General features: G+C 67.8%; 5 protein-coding genes across 5 annotated transcripts; 2 read left to right on the top strand and 3 right to left on the bottom strand.

Moving 5' to 3' along the window:
- The first annotated feature begins 444 nt into the window (after nt 1–444).
- Nucleotides 445–2,119, top strand: FA09DRAFT_328484 (aquaporin-like protein). The gene is made up of 9 exons (XM_025741789.1): nt 445–608; nt 817–964; nt 1,026–1,040; nt 1,095–1,393; nt 1,450–1,532; nt 1,590–1,599; nt 1,655–1,686; nt 1,741–1,853; nt 1,906–2,119. The coding sequence occupies exons 1-9, from the start codon at nt 462–464 to the stop codon at nt 2,010–2,012; spliced, it is 954 nt and encodes a 317-aa protein (XP_025599973.1). The 5' UTR covers nt 445–461; the 3' UTR covers nt 2,013–2,119.
- A 92-nt stretch (nt 2,120–2,211) lies between these two features.
- On the bottom strand, nt 2,212–4,782 carry FA09DRAFT_215519 (general substrate transporter). The gene is made up of 9 exons (XM_025739522.1): nt 4,385–4,782; nt 4,283–4,331; nt 4,179–4,227; nt 3,709–4,127; nt 3,346–3,658; nt 2,997–3,274; nt 2,687–2,946; nt 2,575–2,624; nt 2,212–2,513 (listed from the first exon to the last, which is right to left on the bottom strand). The coding sequence occupies exons 1-9, from the start codon at nt 4,463–4,465 to the stop codon at nt 2,420–2,422; spliced, it is 1,593 nt and encodes a 530-aa protein (XP_025599972.1). The 5' UTR covers nt 4,466–4,782; the 3' UTR covers nt 2,212–2,419.
- Nucleotides 4,783–7,184: 2,402 nt separating this feature from the next.
- Nucleotides 7,185–7,833, bottom strand: FA09DRAFT_328481 (Isochorismatase hydrolase). Its single transcript, XM_025741788.1, has one exon. It carries the CDS (start codon nt 7,774–7,776, stop codon nt 7,243–7,245), a length of 534 nt encoding a protein of 177 aa, XP_025599971.1. The 5' UTR covers nt 7,777–7,833; the 3' UTR covers nt 7,185–7,242.
- Nucleotides 7,834–9,247: 1,414 nt separating this feature from the next.
- FA09DRAFT_295188 (HMG-box) lies at nt 9,248–10,152 on the top strand (the record flags this gene model as incomplete). Its single annotated transcript, XM_025740108.1, has 4 exons — nt 9,248–9,339; nt 9,473–9,540; nt 9,959–10,017; nt 10,072–10,152. The coding sequence occupies 4 exons, from the start codon at nt 9,248–9,250 to the stop codon at nt 10,150–10,152; spliced, it is 300 nt and encodes a 99-aa protein (XP_025599970.1).
- Nucleotides 10,153–10,566: 414 nt separating this feature from the next.
- On the bottom strand, nt 10,567–14,453 carry FA09DRAFT_359099 (vacuolar protein sorting-associated protein 35; the record flags this gene model as incomplete). Its single annotated transcript, XM_025745058.1, has 8 exons — nt 14,193–14,453; nt 13,972–14,068; nt 13,788–13,912; nt 13,551–13,732; nt 13,208–13,499; nt 11,089–13,152; nt 10,904–11,032; nt 10,567–10,848 (listed from the first exon to the last, which is right to left on the bottom strand). The coding sequence occupies exons 1-8, from the start codon at nt 14,268–14,270 to the stop codon at nt 10,567–10,569; spliced, it is 3,249 nt and encodes a 1,082-aa protein (XP_025599969.1). The 5' UTR covers nt 14,271–14,453.
- Nucleotides 14,454–14,707: the final 254 nt, after the last annotated feature.

Here is a 14,707-nt window from a genome sequence, read left to right as displayed (position 1 = left end):
CGCGAGCGAGGGTCGCGTGAGCGGGCTCCCCGCGCTGTGACGCTGCTCTGCGCGCTGCATGCTGCACCGCTGCGCTCCCGCCGAGCCGCCGGCGGGCGGCGGCATCTCGCATGCTTTGCCCGCCCGCCCGGCGGCTTGTGGCCGGGCCCTGCCGCGGCAAGCCTAGCGCAGGCGGAGGGTGGTACACGCGAACATTCTGTGCGTCCCTCGCGCCGCGCGCGCGGCGTCTTGCGAGATGCGCGCCGACCGCTCCGCTCGGCGCTGCGAAAGTGGAGCAAGCGAAGGCTCACGCTCACAGGGGGCAGGACGCCGGCGAGATACGCGTGCCTCGATTGCGCCCGAGGCTGCGACGGCCCATGCGTCCAGACTGCCGTCAAACCACCACACCGACCATGTCCGCAAGCACGCCGCTCCTGCCGCAGTCGACGGCGCCCGTCGCCGCGGCCCCGCCGGCGCCCGCCATGCCCGCCGCGCCCGTGCCGGCCTCGCTGCCCACGCCGACGCACCGCGCGCGCTGGGCCGGCTATGCGGGCAAGCAGCACCGCCTCTGGCGGGCGCGTGCGGCGCTGCGAGAGGAGCTGGCAGAGTTTGCGGGCACGGCGATGATTGTGAGTGGCAGATGTGCGCCTGCTGCGGCGGATGCGCCGCCGAGGCATCCACAGTGCAGGCGAAGGGTCCGGGCGGATGCTGCTCTGCAAATGTGCACCGAAGCTGCGATGCGTGCCCGCGAGAGCTGCGTCTGCGGCCACTGCCCGAGAGAGAAGCGTCAGCGTCCACTGTGCCCCTCAGTCTTGAGCTGATCTCCTGCTGCGCCAGATCATCTTTGGCGTAGGCGTCGAGTGCGAGGTGGAGCTGCACATGGCGGTGCACTCGGGCCCGGACGCGGCCAAGAGCCTCATGTCGCGCTTTGCGTGGGCGACGGGCGTGGCGATTGGCATCTGGGTTGCCGGCGGCATCAGCGGCGGTGAGGACTTGCCGTGCCAAGCGTCAGACCAGGTGCTGACTGGCTGTGTGTGTCCGTACAGCGCACCTCAACCCAAGTGCGTGTCAGCCCTCGGACGATCGCGCAGAGCTCTGCTGACAGCTGCTCACAGCCGTGACGATCTCGCTGGCCATGTTCCGCGGCTTCCCGATGCGCAAGGTTGGCCGCTACATCCTGGCGCAGATCCTAGGCGCCTGCTTCGGCGCGTTCCTCATCTACGCCAACTACCACCACTCGATCGAGCGCGTCGAGGGCGGCGCGCAGCGCACCGTCTACGGCCCCGACGCGACGGCCTCGCTCTTCTTCACCTTCCCGCAGCCGTACCTGCCGTGGACCGCCTCGTTCTACAGCGAGTTCCTGGCGTCGGGCGTGCTCCTGTGCGCCGTCTTTGCGCTCTCGGACAGCCGCAACGTGAGTGTGCACGTGGCGGCGATGCACTCAGTTGCTCATCCGTGCCCCTCTCACAGCTGGCGCCGCCGCTTGGTCTCATGCCGCTCGCGATGTGGATGCTGCTCGTCGGCATCGGAGCATCGCTCGGCATTAACACTGGGTGAGCAAGTTGCGTGCGCGTCTCGGCCTCAGTTGCTCATACACTCACTCTGCACAGATACGCCATGGTGCGCAGAGTGTGCCGTCTGCTCACCACTTATCTGACTTGAGTCCCTTCTGCAGAACTTCGCGCGCGACACTGGACCGCGTATCGCGTGAGCCCTGCAGTCTCGCCAGGCACACTCGCCGCAGCTCACATCGCGATCCAGATGCTGGCTGCTCGGCTACGGCAACGAGGTGTGGACGGACCACGGCTACTACTTCGCCTGGGGCCCAGGCATTGCGTCTGTGTTCGGCGGTCTAGCCGGCAGTGCCTTCTACGGTGCGTTCCGAGCTCACCACATCGCGGCCCTGCTCATGAATGCTGCTCGCAGACCTGCTCATCTCTGGGCCGCGCGAAGACTCGCCGATCAACCGTCCGCGCGGACGCCGCGCGCAGGGCGCTGCGGACGACAGTGACGAGGAGCAGGAACTGGCCTAGTCTGTCTCTTCCTGCCAAACGCGCATCCGTTCCTCTTTTTGGCCCACGACTCCCTGACGACACTTGTAGCCTCACGAGCCCGACGACAATAGACTAAACTGAGCAGCGCGCATGTGTGAGACTGCCAATCGGAGGCTGGGCTGAGGCTGGCTGTCTTGCGTGACGCGAGGAGAGACCGGAGGCTGTCACAGCAGGCAGCAGCAAGAGTTGGTACACACGTCTCATTCGGTGGCTCGTGAGTGAGCACCGCAGCCGTAAGGTCAATGTAGGGTCGCGAACATGCAAGCGCGTCGCAGGCAGAGCCTGGACCGGAGGTATGGGGGGTTGGAGGCGAGAGAGGGGAGCAGAGCGGCGGCGGGCAGAGCAGGGCAGCAAAGGGGCCGAGGTGGAACAGCGTAGTAGAGGCGCTAGATTTTGGCTAAGGACGGAGAGGTGCGCAGTTTAGGCGTCCTCCATCGCAAGCTTCGTAGCGTGGGCCTTCTTGTTGTGCTCGCTCTCCATCTCGCTGCGGTCCTGCGCGAACGAAATGCCCTCGACCTTGGCGAGGTTGTAGCCCTTCCACTGGCGTGTCGGGACATTGAGTGTGATGAGAACTTGGATCTCCTCAAGAGACTTTAGAAGAGAAGGGAGGGCGTCAGTTGATGCCGAGACAGCAGTGCCCAAGAAGCACTCACCCGGCCGAGGGTCTCGGGGATGAAGAAGTACACGAATGCCATGGCGACCGCGTTGAGGGCGCCGTAGATGTAGCCGACCTGCGGGCCGAGGCCGGCCTGGGCGTCGTCGAAGAGGTACGGCAGCGTGAAGGTGACGAGGAAGGCGATGATCCAGAAGCCGGCGGTGCCGACGGCCATCACGCGCGTCTTCTGGCCGCCCGACGAGAGCTCGGAGGCGCAAACCCAGGCGAGCGGGCCCCAGGCGAGGTTGAAGAAGAAGACTACAACAAGGTCAGCTGCGGCAAAGCCGACGAGACGCGCCGCAACTCACCAAACAGGATGATTTGAGCTGCAATCGCCTTGCCAATGGCTGCGTTCTCGTTGTTGGGGTCGATAGAGCCGAGGATGCCGCAGATGAAGAGGTTGAGGATCATGGGCACCGAGGTCCAGAGCAGCAGCGGGCGGCGGCCGAAGCGGTTGACGAGCAGGAAAGAAACGAGCACACCGACGACCTCGACAACGGCCACGACCATCGAAATGGTGAAGCTTGCGTCGATTCCGATGGCAGCGAAGAACGTCGTCGCGTAGCTGAAGATGAACTGCACGCCACTAAAGGGGGTGAGAGAGGGTGTTAGCATGTGCGTTGCCAGCCAGCCTTGCCGAAGTCGCCCGGCACGCACCCAATCTGCTGGCTGACGAGCACACCAAAGACCATGAGAAGGCGGCGACGATCCTGCTTGGTGGCGAAGAGCGCCTTCCAGCCGCCCTCGCCCTGCGTGGCAAGCTCGTCGTCGCGCGCCTGGGCAAAGGACTTGAACTCAAGGTCGACGACCTCGTTGGGGTCCTCCTGGCCGGCGTTGATCTTGCGCAGACTGGCAATGGCCTGCTCGTCGCGGCCCTTGCTCATCAGCCAGCGCGGGCTCTCGGGGCAGAGCAGCAGCACGCCGGCGACCATGATGCCGGCGATGGCGAGGTTGAGGATGATCGGGATGCCTGCGCGCAGTGTCAGCACTGGCAGCAGAGATGCGCAGCGCTGCACTCACCGTATGCCCAGGTGGAGTCGAGGTTGCGCGTGCCCTGCGCCACGCCGTTGCCGATGACCTGGCCGATGGCCAGCAGTAGCTGCCAGCTCGAGACGACGGGGCCACGGATCGCGGAAGGCGCCACTTCGGAGAGGTAGGGCGTGCACGTGGCGGAGATGACACCGACGCCCATGCCGAGGATCGCACGGCCGCCGGCCAGCGCACCGAGGCTGCCGGGCGCCATCTGGATGGCCGTGCCGATCATGACGAGCGCGCCGGCGCCGGCGAAGCCGCCCTTGCGGCCAAAGTAGTCGCCGATGAAGGCGCTCGTGAGCGCACCGACGAGCTCGCCGGCCTGCACGATGGAGGCGAGCAGCGAACGCTCGCCACTGGTAATGTCGTAGCCGATGGAGCCGTTTGGCCGCTCGCGCAGTGCGCCGCTGTGGGGTGTGTCAGGATGTGCAGCAAGATGAGTGGCGCAGCAGACTGACTAGTCACGGCGGAAGCGCTCCATCTCGAGGATGCCGGCGAAGTAGGTGCCTGCAGCGCGAGGAGATCAGCTGGAGTCCAGTGCGGCGCACACTGTCGCACGCACCGTCGTAGCCGTAAAGCACGGCGCCCATGACTGCGATGGCGCAGTAGATCTGGCGCAGGAGTCAGCACGCGGCGCAGACGACGAGCAGCACGGACGCCTCACCATGGGACGGCGGTTCGCCTTGGAGAGGACATTCTTGTCGCCGGCGACGGGGCCGGACGAGATGACTGCGCCGCCTGCCATTGTTGGAGCGGTGCGGGGTGGGGTGTTGAGGGAGAAGGGGGTGGGGTTGTGGCGAGTGGGCGCTGTCCCCGTGGGGAGCGCTGCCTTTTGAGCACAACGCGCACCGGTGCCGGACCCGTGCGGGCAATGCTCGTGTGGTGCACCCCGCCTGCACTTGGAGCGCTCTGCACCGCCAGGCACACCGGAATGCTCGCTTGCTGGGCCGAGGCAGAGGCAGGCCGCGAGCGGGCGCCGGCGGTGGAGCGGCTCACGAGGCACCGGCGCTACGCAGCGAGAGCGAAGGAGCGCCGCGCGTTAGCGCGCCTTACGCACCGAACCCTCGCCGCCGCCTGCCCGCGCCGCAACTTGCTCGTGCCGCCCGCACCGCTGCCGTCATGCTGCTGCTGCCAGGCGCTCGATGAGCCTTGATCTGCCGCTCTCGGCTCGCCTGCTGTTGTTCCATGCACCGCGTGCAGCTCGTGTGCGCCGGCCAGACTCCTGTGCGGGCCCGGCGCGTCCGGTCCGGAGCCGCGAGGAGCGCCAACATCGCCTCGTCTTGCCTCCAGCTGCTCTTTTTTTCTTCCTCTTGCCTCCGGTGCCGTCACATGCCGCACTTTGCGCCCCTCGGCCACCGCCACGGGGCGTCGAGAATAGCATCGCAAGTGGCACTCGCCGCGCCCTCAGGACCCTCCGCGGGGCGAGAGTGGCCACTGTCGGCCGCACCCCTGGCAGCCTCGGCGACCTCGCTCGATCTTCCTCCTGTTTGAGCTCTGCCCTCTCTCCTGCAGAAACCGTTCATGCCAAGGCAGCGGCACCCTCGCTCCGCCTGCTGCTCATGCGCGACCCAGCAAATGTTGGCGGCGTTTCGGGCTCGGTGCGGCGTCGCGCGAGCACGGCAGGACAGGCGTGGGACGCTCTCTCTGCACGGGCACCTCGCCCCAGCGGGCGCACCTCGGAGGATCGTAGGGCGCGCGTCGGTGAATCTCGCGGCTGGCAGCGCAAGCGTGCGCCTGCGGCACCTTGATCTGCCGCCGCGGCCGCCGTGCCGCAAGGCCCGCAGCCGCCAGGCGCCTCGCACCGCCGCCGGCTCGCTCTCGGCGGGCGCCTCGCCTGTGACGTAGGGCGCGGCATGCCTCCTGGGCTGTGCCGGCCACACGCGAGATGCGCACCCGCGGCTGCACTCGCCTCGCTCGACCTCTCCGGCCCTCGCTGCTGCTGCAGGAAGGCACAAAGCAGCACTCCTGCGGCGGGGTCTTGCAGCAAGCAAACGAGGCACTTCGGGCGCCCATTTCCCCTCGGTCGCCGAGGGGGGGCTATGGGCGCCAAATCTGGCACGATGATGCTCAAAGTGCGCCCCTGAGGGCACCTCGGCTCCGCGACGCGCTCATAAGTGCCTGTGCGAGAGCGCCCCAGGGGCCAGCCGAGCGAGTCTAGGGGCCATTCAGGGCCTCGTGGCGCTCGATTCAGTACCTGCAGCCTGCCCCTGAGGTGCCTTGAGGAGGCTGCGAGAAGATGCGGAGCAGCAGCGGAGGGTCTTCGTGAGGCTCGAGATGATCTGATTGCTCTAGCGTGGGGTAGCCAGGCGAGCGTGGGGTGCATAGCGCAAGCGGGGAAGCGAATGAGGAGCCCCAACGCATGCAGCAGAGTGCGCATGAGCAGTGCTCTTTCCTTGCTGCGCCGTTCCAGCAGGAAGTGCGGGGAGAGAGGAGCATGAGGGGAACGCGGCCAAGCGTCTCCGTGGAGCATCGCATGATGTTGGAGATGCGCCGAGCTGCTCGCAGCACCGCCAGAGGCAGCTGCACAGCATGCAGACCTCCCGGCAGCATCTCTCCGGACGCACTCAAGCACGGACTGCCTTGCATCGCCAAGAAGGAACGCTGCGAACGGCATCTGGACCCGCTTGTCACACCGGCCGAACTGTGACACGCGGTGCATGACCGCAACCGGCACCCGGCGATGCTACACCCTTGGCTTGACCCCTCGCGAGGTCGCACGCCTGCATCGACTGCGGTGCTGCGCAGACTTGCAGCCGGCCTGTGAGCGCTTCCCCGCTCCCCGCAATGGCGAGGCGCAGTTCAAGACAGGCTAGTCTGGGCTTGGCTGACCGTGCCGGACGGCGCACCGCTTCTAGCAACTGGCCAGCAGGAGGCGCCCGCGGGCGCGCTGCTGGGCAGCTGCTCATGGACGCGCGACAGCGAGCTAGTGATCGCTCGTCCACCCGTGCGCATCTCGCTTGACGAGATAGAGAGCGCTCAGCCTCGGCCGGCAGGGCGTGCTGTTGCTGCGGTGGGCAGCGCCCCAGCACGGGGGACAGCCGCCCGCCCAGCACGCCTTGTGCGTCGGCATCCCTATCCGAGTCGAGCCCGCGCCTCCAACGCGTCCGCGTCCTCATCCCTTCAACCACCACAGTCTGCCACGCCTGATGCCAGACACGGCAGTCGGCTCCTCCAGTCTTCGCGCCGCAACTTACGCACTGACGCCACATAGCAAGCAACAGGTATCCAGTGCGCCTCAGGCGATGCGGCACATCTCATCCCCACCCGCGCTGCCCAGGCTCTGCAGCGCCTCCTTTGTGTTCTCCTTCTCTTGGCGCTGCGACCAGATGCGCATCAGCAGAGGCCGGGCAGTCGCCGCTCGTGTGCACTCACGATGATCGTCGAGACCTCCTTGAACTTGGGGTTCATGGCGTCGCCCATCAGCTCGAAGAGGATCGACTCGCTCGTGGCGATCTGGGCACCGGCCTGACGCATGCGCTGCGAGACACGGGGTGAGCGATGTACGCAGCCTGCAGCTACCCTTCACCTCTGCCTGAGGCCATGCATGGCATGCCCTGTCCTGCCAGTACTCACCGCCAGCGCAATGGGCACCTCTGCAGCGTTGCAGCTGCTCACGCCGTCGGCCACCACCCACACGCCGACGCCCTGCTCGAGCAGGTCGAGCGTCGTCTGCAGCACACAGACGTGCGCCTCGATGCCGCAGAGCACGACGCTCTTGATCTCGCCGTTCGGCCCGCCGGCAAGCCACTTCTCCGTCGTGTCGGGCAGCACCATGCTGAAGCGCGTCTTTGGCACGGTGGCCGAGTGCGGGTGGCGCGGCAGCGACGCCAGCGACGGCACCGTGGGGCCGAGCGAGTTGGGCGCCTGCTCGGTCGTGTACACAGGCACGGCGAGCAGCTGCGAGGCACGCAGCAGCTTGCTGGCGGAGAAGTGCACGGCGTCAAAGGCGTGGATGGCCTTGACGAAGCGCTCCTGCATGTCGCAGAGGAAGAGCGCCGTCGTCGACGGGTCGAGACGGCGCAGGTGGCGCGCGGCAGAGGCGCCCGTTGCTGCCATTATGCGTGTGCTTCGTGGGCGAGGAGAGGGGAGCGTGGTGGGTGATGAGGCGGAGTGGAGGCCGGCGCGCGGCACGAGGTGTGCGGGGCAGCGCCAGGGCACCGCATCTCGCTCTGCCGCGCCTCGCCGCGGCGCTGCAGGCGTCCACCAGCGTGACCTTCTCGACGCAGGGAGCGCACCGCCGTACCCTACCGTCTTCCTTTTGGCCACAAAATCCCCTTTGTCCCTTCAGGCGTGCTGTGCCTCTCGAGCTCCATCACTATACTGCTCGCGAGGCAGCCTATTGCCCGGATGTCCGCTTTGGGGCAACTGGTTGCATGCGCTTGCTCTCAACAGTCTGCACAGACGCTCCAGTCATCGACTGTCCACAGCCGGCCCTGGCGTCACCGCTGGGCATGACTGACACTTCTCGAAGCAGGTACCGGTCTCAGACCCTCAGCTGACGAGGAATGAGAGCATGCAGCGCGAAACAGGCATTGGAGAGGCCTGAGCAAGGAGAGCAGACAGGTGTTCCCACGGAGTCGAGGATGCACGGACCTCGTCTGTCGTGCCGCACTCTCTCGTGCGATAGACTCTGGCTGCTTCCTCTCGCGGCACGTGCTGGCGCGGAGGCAACCCCTCTGTCCTCTTTTGCGCGGCTCGCGGCGCCTGACATGGTGCGATTGAACGCCTGCAGAGAGAGAGCCAGCTGCAGCAGAGCGCAGCAGAGCAGCGCACGGCAGCACGGTGCGCCGCTTGGCGGGCAGCGGCGCGCTGGGCCATGAACCCGCGTTTGCGGGCGGGGCCTGTTGCTGCGCCTGCTCGGCAGCGCGGCGCGGCGCTCATGCGCGCGCGGCGGGCAGCAGCGCTGGCGCAGGCCCGCCTCCTTTGCTGCCGCCAGCGCTGCCCTTCGCCGCCGCCCGCCGCGCCTTCTTCACCACGCCGCCAGCTCACGTCTGCCTTATTCGATTCAAGCTGAGCTGTGAATCTGCTGCTCGCTCTGATCCTGCGATGTCAAACAGAAAATGCAGAGGTGCGGCGCCGGCTGGGCAGGACAGCAGGGCTGCAGGCGCAGGCGCACGGAGGCACGGCCGCGCGCAGGCGGGCTGTCACGCGGCCTGGTGCAGGCGCAGAGCTGCCGCCACCGCGCCGCGCACGGCAGGCGGTCGCCGCCCGCAACCGCGGCGGGCAGCAGGCGCAGGCGCAGGCGCAGCGCAGCGCTGCGAGCGGTGCCCGCTGCGCGGTGCGCGGAGGCCTTGACGGGCGCGCGCGCAGGCGGGGTGCCTCTGCGCGGGCCGGCCTGGCGGGCGAGCAGTGAGGCGTGCGCCTGGCGCGCGGCGCGCGCTGGGTAGGCGGGCGCCTGGCAGCGCGCCGCGCACAGCGCCCACCTCTGCGCCAAAACGCGCGCTGGGCGCACAGGCGAGGCCATCGTCCGCACCGCTACCACCACCGCCCATCCCCACCCACCCCACACCCCAGCACACTCTACACCATGGCCAAGGCAGCAGCAGCACCCAAGGCGGCCCCGGCCAAGAAGGCCAGCAAGAAGGCCAAGGACACGGGCGCGCCCAAGCGGCCGCTGTCGTGAGTGCCTCGCGTCGCGCGCGCCGCGCCGGCCGAGCCAGCCGCACCGCACCGCCTGGCGGGCGATGCGCGCCTGCGCCGCCGGCGCTGCCCGCTGCTGCCCGTGATGCAGCCTGCTGACCTCGCTGCACAGCGCCTACATGTTCATGAGCCAGGACTGGCGTGAGCGCATCAAGGCCGCCAACCCGGACGCCAGCTTCGGTGAGTGACGCGTCCGCGTGCGCGGTGGGCGGCACCGGCTGGGCTCGTGGCTGGACACGTGGGCTCGCGGCATGCGGCATGGGGGCATTCGCTGCGTTGGCGTCGCTGCGGCGACGGCATGCGTACCTTCTGCCTCTTCGCCATCTTTCGCCGTCGTCGTCGTTGCCGGCGCGGAATATGTGGAGCAAAGCGCTCCGCCTGCACGACGCGTCTCGATGCGCACGGACGCGTTCTTCCCGCAAGCGCGCCGGCGCCGACGCCGCGCCGCCTGCTGCGCTTCTCGCCGGGCGTGGTGGACACCGTCGCGCGTGCGGATGGCGCGCACGCTGTAAGCCCGGCGCAGTGGCGCCCCTCTCACAGCACATCCGCCTGCGCCACGCACAGCTGGAGCACTGCGCTGACACGCTCCATCCCGCAGGCGAGGTCGGCCGCCTTCTCGGTGCCAAGTGGCAGGAGATGAACGACGCCCAGAAGAAGGTACGTGGCGACGGGGCCGCATGTACGCGCTTGCTGACGCTGCTCTGCCCGCAGCCCTACGTCGACATGGCCGAGCGCGACAAGCTGCGTGCCGCCAAGGAGAAGGCCGACTACGTGCGTGGCCTGCGAGACTGACCTGCCTGCTCAGCGCACTGACCCACCTCCACACACAGGACAAGAAGGGCGGCGCCGGCGGCAGCACGGCGGCCAAGAAGTCGTCGAAGAAGGCTGCGCCCGTCGAGTCGGAGGAGGAGTCGGACTAAGCGTCTCGCCCTCACCTCCCGCGACCGGCCTCCTCTCGTTGCCTCTCAGCTGCGGCTCGCGTCCAGCCACTCGTGCCGCGAGCGTCACTTTCTGCTCGCCGTACCAGCCACGTCGTCCATGCCCGGCGCGCCCGCTCGCCTGTTACCCACGTCCTCACGGTCTCGCTCCCTCGATGCGCCCCTGCCTTCTCCCGTTCTCCTGTATGTGTACTCGTCGCGCGCTCCCTATCCACACTTTGCTGCTTCCGTGAATGTCGTGTGATTGCGTGTGGCCCGTGCCTCTTCATCATGAGACGAGCTTCTTGCTCGCCGCCGCTATGCTCACGGCGCCCCAGTCGGGGCCCTTGCCCTCGGCCGTCAGCGCCGCCTCCTTGCGGTTGCGGATGTGCAGCAGCTGCGCGCGGAAGTGGCGCTGGCAGGCCTCGGGGCCCGAGACACCCTCGATGAAGCCCGTGGCCGACGTCGTCGGGTGCAGGTCCTCGCTCGCCAGCGCGTCGAGGCCGTTGGAGATGAGCTCGACGAGCGAGTTGATGTACTTTGGCGTCACGGCCTCCACCTCGCGCTCGAACTGGAGGCAGGCGTGAGCAACGGAGGCCCGTGCGGCGCGCTCTCGGCCGACTCACGTAGTACAGGTACTGGTCCAGCGCGCTGCAGAAGATCTCGACGGTGCTGCGCTCGTCGATGCAGCTGTTGGCGATGCGCAGCGCCTTCTGCAGGCACTCGAGCACGCGCTTGCCGTCCTGCAGTAGCGGCTGGCGGGCAAACAGAGCGTCAGCGTGGCCTATCGGCCCTCTTTCTGGCTCCTCACCTTGTCCTTGGGCGCCGGCCGGCCGGGCGTCTCGACCTGCCACCAGAGATGGCTGGCCATCAGCACGGCGGCGGCCTGGTGCGGCTTCTTGAGCAGCTTGGCGCCGTGCAGCGCCGCCTTTGTGATGAGCGTGTCGTAGTTGTCCGTCGAGAAGACGCGCGCCGTCTGCAGCGTCGAGATGACGAGGCCGATGGCCTGCAGCTGCGCACGGCTCTCGGAGATGGACTCCTCGTAGATCGTAAAGGCCTGCACGTAGAACTCGTACGCCAGCTCCTCGAAGCCCGTCTCGTCGGCCGACTGCGCGGCAAGCAGGAAGAGGCGCAGACACGTGTCCGACGACTCGACCTTGTTGTAGAGAATGGAGATGACCTGGTGCACAAACTTGTACAGCGTGAGCATCTTGGTCTCCCAGTCGCTCTCGAGCTTCTCGCGCAGCTTGTAGCGCCGCGCCAGCTTGATGCCCGACACGATGAGCGGCGGCAGCGTGTGCCGGATGCGCTCGCCGCCGGCGACAAAGTGCCGCCGCGCCGTCTGGATGAGGCTGAACTGCGTCTCGAGGTTGTCCGAGCGGAAGAGGTGCACCATGCGTGCGATCCAGCCCTGCTCCTCGGCCATCTCCTCGAGGTCGTACTGCGCCATGTGCCGCGCGTTCATGGCGCGGCCCATGCCGCCGCCGTACAGCGGCGCTCCGCCGGCCGCCATGTGCGCATAGCGCGGATCTTGCGGGTGCACATGCTGGCCGTGAGCGCCCGACGGGTAGCCAGGCGCCCCCGGTCCGAGGCCGTGATGCATCGAGCCCGGCATCATCACGTCCTTCTGGTCGAGCACGAGCGTGCTGCACAGCTCCAGCACGCCGTTGACATCCTCGGGCGTCGCCATGACCGTCTCATTCTTGAGCACGGACATGACGACGGCGTGCGCGATGCTCTTGCGCGTCGAGTACGGCTGCGCATTCAGCAGCGCGTTGTAGTTCGGCAGTGCCAGCAGCGTCAGCACCGTGAGGTACGAATTGATCGGCGAGAGCAGCAGCGCGTTGAGGTTGCCCATCGTCACTTGCGAGTGCAGATCGGCCGTCTGGTCCGCCTGCGCCACCTTCTCGCGCGCAAAGCCGAGCACCTGGTCGACATACTCGAGCTGGTCCGGGTAGCAGCTCAGCGAGAGATTGACGAGCGACACGAGCAGCGCGGTGATGTCCATGATGGACAAGTCGGGCCGCGCCTGGATGAGCTGCACCACCTGCGCCCAGAAGACCTCGAACAGCTTGACGTCCTCGGGAATGCCGCGGAACTTGCGTGGCGGTGCCGGCGCGGCCGGCGGCGCGGCCGGCGGCGCCTCTGCGCTAGCTGCGGCGGCCTCCTGTGCAGGGACCTGCTCTGCCGGTGCGTCTGCGGCCTGTGGCGGCTGCGCGGGTGCCTCGGCCTTGGCTGGCTCAGCAGGAGCAGTCGAAGGAAAGGCGTCGGACCGCATCTCGCGGCCGGACCCCTCAGCAGCCTCCGAGGTCGCATCCGTGCTGGCGCGCACGCTCGAAGCCGAGTCGGTGGCTGAAGCGGCGCTGCCCCAAGCGTTGGCGCTGCCGGCCGCGCCGCCCCATGCGTCGTCTTCCATGCCCTCCGGCACGCCCGAGAAGCCGCCTGCGTCGACGGAGCTGTGCGTTGCGACATTTGGCGCAGCGGCGTCTGCCGGGTCGATGGCAAAGCCTGACCGCTCGACTGGCGGCGCTGCGGCTACGGCGCTGGCAGAGGTGGATGCCTGCGGCGCCATCGTGTCCTCTGCCACTCCGCGCGGCTCGCCCTCGGCGCGCACCTCGTCCCACACGCTGCTCGGGCCCGCGCTCTGGCCCGTCATGCGCATGTCGCGCGTCTTCTCGGCCAGGCGGCGCCCGGCCTCTTCCTCCTGCCTTCGGATCTCCTCTGGACTGTCGTTCTCTGCCTCGCGCGCGGCATACGCGGCCAGCCGGTCGATGAGCGAGATGACGATCTGCTTGATGTTGACCTTTGGGTGCAGCTGTGCGCACGCGGAGAGGAAGGGCCCCAGCGTGCGCAGGTGGAACTCATCGGGAAAGACCTGCAGCACCGCGGTCAGAGTGCCGCCGCCAACCCGCTCTCGGTTCTGGTCTCACCTGAATGACCACCTCCATCAGGTACTCCTGCGCGATCACATCCTTGCAGTTGACCACCTGCTCCAGGATCGATGGCAAGATGATGCGCCGGTACATCTCCAGGTCGACGCCGTCGAGCTGGCTCAGGCGCACCAGGTTCGTGCCGACGAGGATGCGCAGCTCCTTGCGCTCCATCTCGCGCTTCTCGCGCTCGCGCGAGTGGCCCTGGTGCTGCAGGCGCACCCACAGCTTGTTCATCTCGATGAAGTTGGTCAGCACGAAGCCGATGCTGTCCTGCAGGTTGCCTCCCGGTCTGCCGCACTGTCAGCGTAAGCAGCCAATGGCCTGCGCTGCAGCGACTTACCCCATATCGGCGCCGATGGGCAGGTAGTCGCGCGTCGCACCGCTCAGGTAGTGCCGCAGGAAGAGGCCGCGCGTGGGGTGCTGCACGCCGCGGCTCATCTCCATGATGTCCTTCATGATCTCCTTGATGGGCGCATCGGGGATGGACATGTACACGCTGCCGACGGTGATCATGAGGTAGAGCTGCAGCGAGGCGTCAGCCAGCTGTTCGTGCGGCCCTGCGCGCTGCAGCACGCACCCGCGGCACAATGTTCCCGCAGTACTGCACGAGCTCGTACAGGTCGGCCAGGTGGTGCTTGCCCGTCGTGTGGGCGTCGAAGAGGTAGATGGAGAGATGCCGCAGCGCATCGAAGACCGCCATGTCTGAGAGGCCGGGCGTGAGACGCCCATTGCAGCAGCACACCTGCTCGGCGCGCACTCACAGAGCTCGTAGTAGTTCTTTGGCGAGAGCGACGACGTGCGCAGCTCGCCGAGCATCGTCGACGCGGCCTTGAGCGCATCCATCAGGAGCTCAGAGTCCTGCGCGGCGTGTCAGCTGCGCGCTGAAGGAGCTTGCTCCGCAGGGCTGTGCACAGCCATCCGGCAAGCGCCAGAGGGCCTTGCTTCTCGCAGCATGTGCAGTACGCGGCCCGGCGGTACTCACAAGACAGCGCTTCATCTGCACGAGCTGCACCTTGACGGCGGCGAGCGCCTCGCTGAGCACCTTTGCCGAGTCGTCCATCGTGCCGGCGCGGGGTGTGCGAGCGGCGGCAGGGACGGGCGACGGCGCAGCAGCGCACGGAGGAGCGGCGCGCGGCGGGCGTGGACGGGTGCCGCCGGCGCAGACGAGGAGAGAGGAGCAGGCGGTGCTGAGCCGCGAGAGAGTGTCGTGCCGAGAGTGGCAGTGGAGGGTGCAGAGCAGAGGATGCGGTCGGGAGGCTGAGACGGCGAAGCGTCGCATGTCGCGGCTGAGCGGCTGTCCGCCGCGGCCGCCGCCTCGCGCACGGTGCCTCCTGACGCGCCTCGCCGCCCGGCCCCGCCAGCACCGGCTCCGCTCGGCCGCACCCAACGCTGCAGCTGCTTCCGCTGCGCATCCCGCTGCGCAGCCAGCGCTGCTCCTGCCCGATGTGCAGCAAAGCGAGCAGCTACACATCGACTCGTACAGAGCAACGTCTTCTC

Source organism: Tilletiopsis washingtonensis, assembly GCF_003144115.1.
Source record: "Tilletiopsis washingtonensis strain MCA 4186 unplaced genomic scaffold FA09scaffold_5, whole genome shotgun sequence".
In the NCBI taxonomy this organism is placed as follows: Eukaryota; Fungi; Basidiomycota; class Exobasidiomycetes; order Entylomatales; genus Tilletiopsis; species Tilletiopsis washingtonensis.
This window is presented reverse-complemented; position numbering and strand designations above follow the sequence as displayed.

What these genes read in the sequence shown, in the direction of transcription:
- FA09DRAFT_328481 (XM_025741788.1), bottom strand. Translation starts at nt 7,776, where the DNA reads ATGGCAGCAACGGGCGCCTCTGCCGCGCGCCACCTGCGCCGTCTCGAC.
- FA09DRAFT_215519 (XM_025739522.1), bottom strand. Translation starts at nt 4,465, where the DNA reads ATGGCAGGCGGCGCAGTCATCTCGTCCGGCCCCGTCGCCGGCGACAAG. An exon ending in GAGCGCTTCCGCCGTGACTA is followed by an intron (nt 4,128 to 4,178) that starts GTCAGTCTGCTG and finishes CACACCCCACAG; the next exon opens with CGGCGCACTGCGCGAGCGGC. An exon ending in CTCAATGTCCCGACACGCCA is followed by an intron (nt 2,514 to 2,574) that starts GTGGAAGGGCTA and finishes GACCGCAGCGAG; the next exon opens with ATGGAGAGCGAGCACAACAA.
- FA09DRAFT_328484 (XM_025741789.1), top strand. Translation starts at nt 462, where the DNA reads ATGCCCGCCGCGCCCGTGCCGGCCTCGCTGCCCACGCCGACGCACCGC. An exon ending in TTGCGGGCACGGCGATGATT is followed by an intron (nt 609 to 816) that starts GTGAGTGGCAGA and finishes CTGCTGCGCCAG; the next exon opens with ATCATCTTTGGCGTAGGCGT. An exon ending in GACACTGGACCGCGTATCGC is followed by an intron (nt 1,687 to 1,740) that starts GTGAGCCCTGCA and finishes ATCGCGATCCAG; the next exon opens with ATGCTGGCTGCTCGGCTACG.